The sequence below is a fragment of the Amphibalanus amphitrite genome, unplaced genomic scaffold, assembly GCF_019059575.1.
Source record: "Amphibalanus amphitrite isolate SeventyFive unplaced genomic scaffold, NRLGWU_Aamphi_draft 000768F_arrow, whole genome shotgun sequence".
Lineage (NCBI taxonomy): Eukaryota > Metazoa > Arthropoda > Thecostraca > Balanomorpha > Balanidae > Amphibalanus > Amphibalanus amphitrite.
The window spans coordinates 27,637-37,487 of NW_024882262.1; the positions used below are offsets into that span (position 1 = coordinate 27,637).

At 56.1% G+C, this 9,851-nt stretch overlaps 1 protein-coding gene across 1 annotated transcript; it reads left to right on the plus strand.

Moving 5' to 3' along the window:
* The first annotated feature begins 3,894 nt into the window (after positions 1-3,894).
* LOC122365857 lies at positions 3,895-5,884 on the plus strand. Its single transcript, XM_043337437.1, has one exon. The coding sequence runs from the start codon at positions 3,939-3,941 to the stop codon at positions 5,442-5,444; it is 1,506 nt and encodes a 501-aa protein (XP_043193372.1). The 5' UTR covers positions 3,895-3,938; the 3' UTR covers positions 5,445-5,884.
* The last annotated feature ends 3,967 nt before the right edge of the window (positions 5,885-9,851 follow it).

Consider the following 9,851-nt stretch of genomic DNA (forward strand, 5'->3'; position numbering starts at 1 on the left):
TGAAAACATTTACGTTTCAAATGCATAAATGTTCAAATGTAATGTCATTATCGTTTTCGCCGTGAAACCGATTTAGAAGCTGTAAGGAGTACCGCAGACGAGCATAAGCAGTGATATTTGCCACGTCTGGCTCAATTACGTCCGATGGTGATGGACCACCCCGCCACAGCGGTAATACGCGCCACTTACCGGCGCAGCTGGCATCGGACCCAGTGTCTGTATGCGCCCCGTGGCGATCTGCCTTGGCAATGAAAATATTTAGCGGCGCGAATTGGTGTGGTCGATAGCCGCCACAGACGGCGGCCGGTCCATGTGCGCGGCCGGTACCCTACGGGACGCTGTTCCTGAACGGACCGCGGACGCCTCAGGTGCCCACCGGCTGTCGGCGCCCAGTAATTACACCGATAGCCTCACTGCCCGCACCGTACCACTGATGTTATTCAACATCAGCGGACGGTACGTTTAAATTTTGTCTGACCTGTTGTGGCGTTCTGCTAGCTTTTTGCAGCTTCAATTCCCGAAACGGGTTTGTATACGATTATTGCACACAGGCGAAAAATTAGCTGGGGGAGAGCACCGGACGCTGGCTACATCAAAGTCATTAAGCCGATGGGAATCCGGAACGGAGAATGATCCAAATGACATGAAGATCATGACATACAATGACATACAATCATGCTCATGAAAAGCATGATTGAATATTATTCAACATATTTGCGACTTCAAGATTGGGAGGACTTAGTCTTAGACGAAGGATTGAATTGCTTTTGCTTCCTTTTCCTTAAATATCTCTGAGCTGCCCGACCGTTCTATTACAGGGCCGGTCTGTCTCTCAACAATCCGCAGTGCTCAAATGATTTGTTTCTCGTAAATCACCGGAAAACTAATATCGGAGCTCCACGTGTTACACGACCGTTTTCGCTGAGAGCTGTCCGAGTCGTTAACTATGTGTGACAGCTGGCGGCGAGAGGTGGCCCGGCCACTGTCTAACAGTCTGACAAATTACACCAACAGGCTCAGTGCCGTGCCCCCCGGAGAAGGTCACACCGCGACCTAAGACAGCCATTTATTTTTTAATGTGACGAACGTTTGCGTCGACGTCAAATTTGTGGCCTTTTAAGAATCGGCAAAGGACCCCCCCCCCGCCTCCCCGCCGCTACACCGGACGAGATGAACGAGCATTTTGTGAGCGTGGGACCACGTGTAGCCGCTAGCCTGGCTGGCCTCGGTCCGCCGCCTGATGTCCCGTGCCGTCTGCCCCGCGTGGGTGCGTGTGGGTTTCGGGTGGCGGGCACGACCCTTGCCGGCTTGCGGGAGGTTATGTTCTCCATGAGGCGCTCCGGTGCGTGTGGGTCTGATGGCATCTGCATCCGCATCCTACTCCTCTGTTTTGACGCCATAAGTCCCATCCTTCTCCACATTATCAACACATGCCTTACCTCCTGTGACTTCCCCCAAACCTGGAAACACTCCCTGGTGTTCCCTATTTTCAAATCCGGTGATCCTGCCATGACCTCCAATTACCGTCCTATTTCCATTGTACCTGTCATGGCCAAGATTGTTGAGCGTGTGGTGCAGAGCCAGCTGCTTGCCTACATGTCTCACAATCACCTCCTATCCTCATCCCAGCACGGCTTCCGTCCTCGTCATTCGACTGAAACCGCTCTACTATCTGTCACAAACCGTATCCTTTCCAACATGGATCATGGTCATATCTCACTCCTATGTCTCCTGGACCTTAGCAAATGTTTTGATGTCATCCCACATCATCTACTCCTTTCCAAGCTAGAACTGTACAACATAGATCCCACTTGGTTTTCCGCTTACCTTTCCGGTCATTCTCAGTCAGTCTCTATCTCCAGTCCTTCCGGTCGTAGAGTGGTTTCAAAGCCCCTTCCTAACACCATGGGAGTGTTCCAGGGATCCGTCCTCGGTCCTCTCCTGTTCACCATCTTCGCTAATGACCTCAGTCTGCACGCGCCGGACGCCCATGTGATCCAGTACGCTGACGATACCCAAATCCTAATATCCGACGTCAAATCCAATCTCCCATCCCTCATCCAACGCATGGAGACCATCCTTGCATCCCTGTCTTCATGGTTCCATGCTCATGGTCTGAAACTCAACGCTTCCAAAACTGAACTCCTTCTCCTTGGTACCAGACAGAACACCCGGCACCTCCCTCCTGTCAGCGTACGGATCGGTGGGGAGACCGTTCAGGAGAGCCGCACTGCTAAAAATCTCGGCGTTATTTTTGACAAACATCTGACTTGGGAAGCACACGTGACCGATATCGTTCACAAGTGCATCGGCATCCTGATCGGTCTCCGTCACCTGAGACATTTCCTCCCGCAGAGGGCTCTGCTCTCAATAGTTCAGAGTTTGGTGCTTTCGCGAGTATCTTACTGCATCTCAGTTTACGGGAACGGATCCGCGGCGAACGATGCTCGGATGCTCAAGGTTGTCAATTTTGCAGCGCGTGTAGTGACCGGTCTTAGGAAATTTGATCACATCTCTCGAGCGCGAAATCAGTTGTGTTTTATGGTGCCGCGGCAAATGCATGATTTGTATACCTTGACTGCAGCTCACAAGATACTTGTCAGTGGAGAGCCGTCCGAACTGGCCTCACTTTTCCAGTGCTTTTCCGACGCGCGCAATTGTGACCGGCCAACTAGACAGGACGGGCGTCTTCGGCCGCCGGCTTTCCGAACCGTGACCGGACAGCGATCTTTTAGTTACCGAGCTGTGACGCTTCTCAACCGCCTACCAATCGAGACCCGAGCTCTGGGCCCGTCTGCTTTTAAGCGCGCTGCCAAGTCGCTGGTACTGCAGTAGCTTTTACGACCGTGTGTGCATGAGCGGTGTGCGTGTATGTATGCTGTGTACATGTTGCGTGACATCCCTCCCACCTCATTGACACTTTGTTTTATCTATCTAACTTAAGGCACAGAATAGCCACAACCATGTGTGGAGTGTCTGTTGATGTAATACATACATACATACATACAAGGACCAAAACATTTAACACAAAATGAGCATAACAATGCTAATTGATATTTCCCTATTCCAAGCTACAAACCTGCTATATATTTCCGGAGGACATAACCAAATATTTGGGCTTAGTATAAACTGACTAACTAAGTAACAGTGAGTGGGTTGTTGCTGTGCTGTGCCTATCCCGTCCAACAGTAGGTAACTAGTACCTAGTTACTGCGTTGATTTAATAACTCTGGATTTCTGGAAGCTTTGGTACGCTAGGCGTGCTAGCAACACAGCTTATGAGATTTGAGAAAGCTGTCTGCCAAAGGCAGCAGACGAGTAAGTAACGTTCGCTTGATCGCAGCCTTTTACCTACTGATCACCGCTAAGCAACGCTACGCGATGGTCCTCTCCTCGGCTTTGGACTGCGTCTCAAAAGCTACCGTTTCGCCCATTGGTTCCGCTCGGGTGCATAACACTCATCCCAAGAGTCATGCTCATCACTGAAACGTTTTGACCTGGTTCCTAGCCTCCCCGATCCGGTGATTTTGTGCTCCGATAGCCACAACTCAGCATTTCTGTGTGTCTATTTGCGCCGACCCCGTCTCGGGTGTCACAGCCGTCTCCGGGCGCATGAGCAAACGTGTCAGCGAGTCCGTTAGTGCTCGGAGCACGTGCAAACTGGCACGGCGCTGCCGGCTGGGCGCTTTTTCGCGGCGCCGCCGAGACGCACGGCCGCGACGCTACCGGGCTGCGAGTCGCCGGGGCGCGCCGGACCGTGTCCTAGTACAAAGCCGGCGCGACGGCGAGCGCGGCCGCAGAGCGCGCTCCTCCACTGCCGGCGACACCGTTACCCAGTGGCGCTGGAGACCCTGCCGCCGCCGCCGCCGCAGTCGTTCGTGCGCCGGGGTCCGATGAGGGTGGCCTGCTCTAAGAGATCTGCGGCAGAAGGCGGCGCGATGCGGACGCACGGCGGCCCGGAGCGCTACCGGCTGGTGGTGGTGGTAGGTGTGCTGCTGGTGGTGATGACGGCCGCCATCGTGGGCGTCACCGTCTGGGTGGTGACGCAGCAGACGGCCGGCGACGCAGCGCCGCGCCGGCCCTCCGAGACCGTGGTCAACTACGTCGGCTGGGAGGAGGCGCCGCCGCCCGAGAGCGACTCCCACATCATCTCCGGCGACCAGCGGCAACAGGTGAGCGCGTCCACCGCCGAGCCGACCACCACCCGGAGCGGCCTGGACAGCGCGCAGATCCAGGCCAGCCTGGCACAGCTGGGGCCCAACCGGCAGCTGCAGCTGGACCAGCTCCAGCCGGGAGACTACTCCCAGAACGTGGCCGACGTGATGAAGCAGCTCCAGCAGCAGCAGGACCAGCTGGGACAGCAGACGACGCAGCGGCAGCAGCAGCCGATTCGCCAGGGCGGCACCATTCAGGGGTACGGCGTGCTGGAGACGTACCAGCACGACCTGCCGCCGGCGTGGCCGTCCGGTCCCGGCGCCAACCCCGACCGCATGGGCCAGTCCTTCGAGGGCGTGGCGCAGCCGTACGACCCCGCCTTTTCGGCGCCGGGCAGCGGCGGGGCTTGGAGCGGTCCCGGGCGGCAGCAGCTGGGTCACGAGGGCCAGCACCAGGAGGGGATGTACCGCCCGGGGGACCGCCCGGGAGACCGGTACGGGGAGCGGCCCGCAGACCCGGCGAACGCAGGCCGCGGCGGCCAGCCGATGGGGCTGCGGCCGTTCCGCGGCGACTCGGATCGGGCGGCGTTCGCGCGCCGCGGCGAGCAGGAGCGGCCGCGCCGTCCGCCGTTCCGCAGTCGCGACGCGGCCAACCGCACCTACGCGGCCGACGACCCGGCGACCAACGCCGGCCTGGACCTGGCCGTGTCCGGCTGGTCGGCCTTCTCGTTCGGCATGTTTCTGCTCAAGAAGCTGGTGCAGATCATGGGCTACGGCCGGCAGTCGCGCATGGTGCCCGACGAGTCGAGCATGTTCCTGCGCGCGCTCGACGTCGCCGGGAAGATCGTCGGTTTCGACGCGACGGAGGAGCTGTCGGTGCTGGGCGAGGGTCTCTCCGAGGCCCGGTCGTTTCCGGAGACGGGTCCCGAGGACACCGCCGAGCCGGAGATGTCGCGCGTGGACCTCGTCAACGGCCTGTTCCGCGTCGGTCTGAACATGGTGAACCTGTTTACGGCCGAGGGCGAGCTGAACATCTCCGAGTGTCTGTGGGGCGCCTACTGCGAGGACCTTCAGCGGCGCAGCGCCGACGGTACCGTCGACGGCATCGTCGCCAAAGTGAACAGCATCGGCCTGAAGCTGATCCGCGGCGACGTGCGCGACTACATCGGCGTCGGGCAAATGATGGACATGGTGCGCGACTTTGAGGGCAGTCAGTGCCAGAAGCTGTTCCCGGCGTGCCACGGACCGCAGGCGGTACGGTTCGTCGGGGACCTGTTCGGCGGCGCGTGAGCGGCCGCTGCCGAGACGCTGAGTACGGGAGGGTGTGACTTGGTGCCCATCAGCTCCACTCACGGGATTGTGAGCACATTGTGATTCGTGAATGCGTAGGTATTTGATGTTTCAGTTACAAGGCAGATTTGTGAATAAGCGGTATGGGCATGCCAACGGTTTGGCTACGTAGTCAGGTTTGTTGGTGATGGCGGTTAATTCTAATGATGATGTTAGGAAGCAGGATAATCCATACTAGGCCAGTTGCACTAATGCTTGAAAGGCGTATGTTCGTTCCGTTTTGTTTTTGTTTTGTTGTAGTGAACACCATACCGCATCGTGATCATTACCGTGTTGCACCGCATGTATTCCACATCTCAAGGAGCTGGCTTTCATCGGGTACCGATTCTGTGCCGTGCAATCACCACACTCGTACGTTCGCGTCTCGCCGCGGTCACCGGCACCGGTGCCCGCTCATCACGCGCCGGTCCGGCGTGGCGCGGCGCCTCTCCCGCCTGCGGGCCGGGGGCGGGCGTGCAGCGCGCTCCCGTGACCGTCGGGCTCCGGTGGGCGCCGAGCGGTCTGCCACGGCCGGCGCGCCCGACCCGGCCCGGCCCGCCGCCTGGTTTATGTGGCCCGTCGCGCCAGGTCGCGGCCGCTGCCGGTTTGGGTCACTGTGTCAGTGAGGGCGCCACAGCCGTAGGTACTGGTACCTAACCGGACCGGTGACACCGCGACACCGAGCGACCGGCATCACCTGATTTAGTGGCATTGTTTTATTGTGTCCGTCTGTGTGTGCAATGTGCATGATACACTGATGATATTCATGGTGGATAGCTTGTTTGAAATAAACCCTTGTATGATGTGGAACATATTTCATCAAGTGCTATTCGGAACTCGACTTGGAACTCGAGCGCGGAACTTGCGACGCGCTCCTTGCCGGGAATTAATCCTGATCGATCATTTAAAAGGCAAGAAACTTATGTGTCTGACAACCAGAAATGTCTCTGTGAAGGGAAGAACTTCATGGAGTCGAATAACGCTGCGCGGCTGCACCAAGGTGGCGGGGCGGCCCAGTTGACCGCATTGCATCCGCCGGTGGCGGGGGCGGGGGCAGGGGCGGGGGCGGCTCAGCGTCACGCCGTCCGACCCCGCCGGCCGCGCCGCCACGGACCTAATGGATGGCCATTAAGCGGTACACATGCAGAGCACCCACCCGACGTGGGTGTCGGGGGAGGGGGAGGGGGAAAGGCCACAGCGCGGCCCGCCACTGCCTGCCTATCGTGTGATAGGTGATACATTTGACCCCACACAAGTTTCAGCCGCGCCATTGTTGATGACGAAGCTTAGAAGGTGATTTTTGGCCAAGCAGCTCCGCTCCTGGGATAAAAAGGCGCATCAATCTTCGGTTCGGAAAGTATAGCGGCCGTTAATAACCGGGCGTGGGATGCTTCGCTATCGTAAATAAATGGCTCATCACTGGCAAAAAGGAGGATAAGGAGGGTGAACGATGGCCATGTAAATGCGAGGCAATCGACAATCCCTTGACATTGCTGCGGAGACGACTTCAATGTCGGCTGCCAAACCCTTTCATTTAGTGCTAACAGCATACATTTAGGGTGGTCCATTTTGCAAAAGTTTCTAGGATCTTTCGGGCCGGGTCGGAATTCTTGTCGATACCATGATACAAGGTTGTGTGCAAAATTTTATTCCGATCGGATAAATTTATCCCGTCCCGCAAAGCGACCAAAGTTTTCCCTATGTTAACAATAACGGGATGAGCGATAATACGAATTTTCTCACTCAGTCCACATTTTTCGCTCAATACGCACTGGCAGTCATTAAAAAAGAACAGCAAAGGAGAGAAACACATCAGAGTGGAATGGGCATCCGTGAAAATAGCATATCTGGTATAGATAAAAGAACAAAATCCACCGTGCATGCCATCATGTACTATTGGTCTCAATATAAGGGCCCAGGCGACCTTTAGTTTTAATGCGGTGAATACCCTTACCCTCCCCACAGGTCGGGCCGAGTGCATCCCTCCTCCCACCCAGCGCAACCCCCACTCGAATTGTGGCGAGGGTGAGGGTATTCACCGCATCCGAACTACAGGTCGCCTGGGCCCTTATCTTGAGACCAATAGCACCAATAATATCCCTCTCGGATGCAACGCCCGGTGCAGTGGTGCTCCTCGACCTGAGGGAAGTGCTTTCACTATTCCTTGCCGTGCGCGATGGCGCTAAAAATTTCCCACTGGTGAGGGCAACAGTGCAATACCCAGCTCTCGCAAAGTCGTTCACCACCCGTATATGTGCCGGTCGCCGATGAGCAGTGGTCAAGTCGTCATTGTCTGACCACTCGGCGGAGTCGACTTTGAGGAAATCGTGGCTGGCCCCGAGGGATGTACCGACCGACAGATGCAAACGACGCCAGCGAGCGCTGCCCCACTGCGTCGAGGGCGACTTTGGCGCGGCAGGGTTCTTCTCTCTCAGCCGCTGCTGATGGAGGTGGCGATCGCCTCTTTTCCTCGACCGTCGTCCCGTCGTTGAAGAAGGAGAGACCGATGGCCTTGCCCATCACCTTGCCCGGTTACCGTCCAATATCTGTGTGCTAAGCGGTGGGAGCCTTTGCGGAGGGCGATGTCAGTTCACGATGCTGAGGTCGATCAGTGGGCAGACAGTCACGGTGCTACTTACCTTGTGACGATGAAGGTGGTGAACCGGACCATCGTCCTCTTCTCGTGCTCGGTGAGCGCAAGCTGAGGCTGACAGAAGAGTGTTCTTGAGAGATCTTACGTGTTGATCAACTTTGCCATCCAACGAGCACGTTGTAGGGCAACCGGTTTCAGGATGCTCGCTTCCAAGTCACCGTCCATCACGGCGGTGGTGAAGTACACCACATTGCGGTAGTCATCACGGGGCCGCTGCTTCTTCAGCAATGCGCGTCAGGTGACTTTCATCTTGTCGGCGAAGTCAATGAAGTCATTGAGCGGTTTGAACGACACTCGGTCCGTGAGCTGCCACCACTTTACAAACCGCTTGAAGGACGGGATCTCGGGAGTCCCGGGCTGGAAGGCGGATGGTGTGAAAAGTGAAAAGATGCGTCATGCATTTCGTAAGAGGCGTTTCACCCAGCAAGGATTTGCTTCTGGCTGCCAAAACAAGCCACATTTCGGTGATTGGGCGTGTGCCTTTTGCATCTTCAGCGGCCATCCCAGACGCAGGCAAATTCATAACTAGCGTAATGCATTCGCACCTCCTGGCATACAGGGCCTTGCTCCTGGCACTGAGAACAGGAACTGCAACAGGAACTGTGGATTATCGTTCCTGCCTGTGGCTGATAGGAAGACTAGATCTATCATTGAGAAGGCTAGAGAGGGTTGGTGCGTTGAGCAGGCAAGCTCTTTGGTAGATAGCCGCTGGCGCGACTGGGCAATGTTGAAAGACAAATATTCGCCCTATACTGAAGGCTGGTACATATAATGGAAACTTTGACCGCTTTGCGGGACGGGATAAAATCATCCAATCTTAATGAAATTTTGCACAGAAGCTTGTGCTATAGTATCGACAAGAATTCCGACCCGGCCCGATTAATCTGACGAACTTTATTTTTTACCATGTAAATGTGGACCACCCTAATACATATACGTTAAAAGCCCCATCAGCCTTGGCTTTCCTTCCCACCAACACATCCGTATCCGCCGTCACGCTAGCTTTTCTGGGCTGACGGTCGCTCCCACGAGACAACCGGTGTGGTGAGGGCAAGTCCTCGTGTGGGCTACGCCCTCTTGAATGACCGTTTGAGCGGCAGGGCGGGCTCTGTCCCAACGGGACCCGTCCCACCTCCGGTCTCTGCCGCTGCGGAGCGCTTGCGGTGATCTGCTCAGTCCATTGTCCAATGTTTCCACCATATTCTATCATGACGTAGGCAGTTGTGCAAACTGCAAATTGTAACGAATGGTCTTTTTAGACTGATGGAGCTCCAACAGAACTTAGAACAAAACAAAAATAAAATCAACAATTTTTATATGATATGCCTATTGCCTACTGATGGCTGAGGTCCGAATCGAGGCTGCCGAGCTCACTTCTGCAGCTATATGTATTCGCCGGAAGAGTGCCAGTGCGGCGTAACTCCGCTGATTGGTACCGATTGCACTGAAAACAATTTCACCCAAAACTGGCGAGTAAACCGGTGTCTCGCGGGTACCCCTATCCGCAACCATTTTTAACCACCCTCCCAGGAGTCAATTTAGGACATAACACTTTCGCAATTCACTCTGGAGAGTAGTAACCCTCCACGACTATTCGCGCACCAGTGGCTCGCGACCCCTCCATCGAAAGGTATTCATCGACGCCTACCTGGCAGCAGCGCCCCACAAACCCCTAGGAGATGGGGTTACCCTCCACGCCTACCCTTCGCCGACCA

Bases quoted from the DNA above. Each gene is read 5' to 3' on its own strand.
- LOC122365857 (XM_043337437.1), top strand. From the start codon at position 3,939: ATGCGGACGCACGGCGGCCCGGAGCGCTACCGGCTGGTGGTGGTGGTA.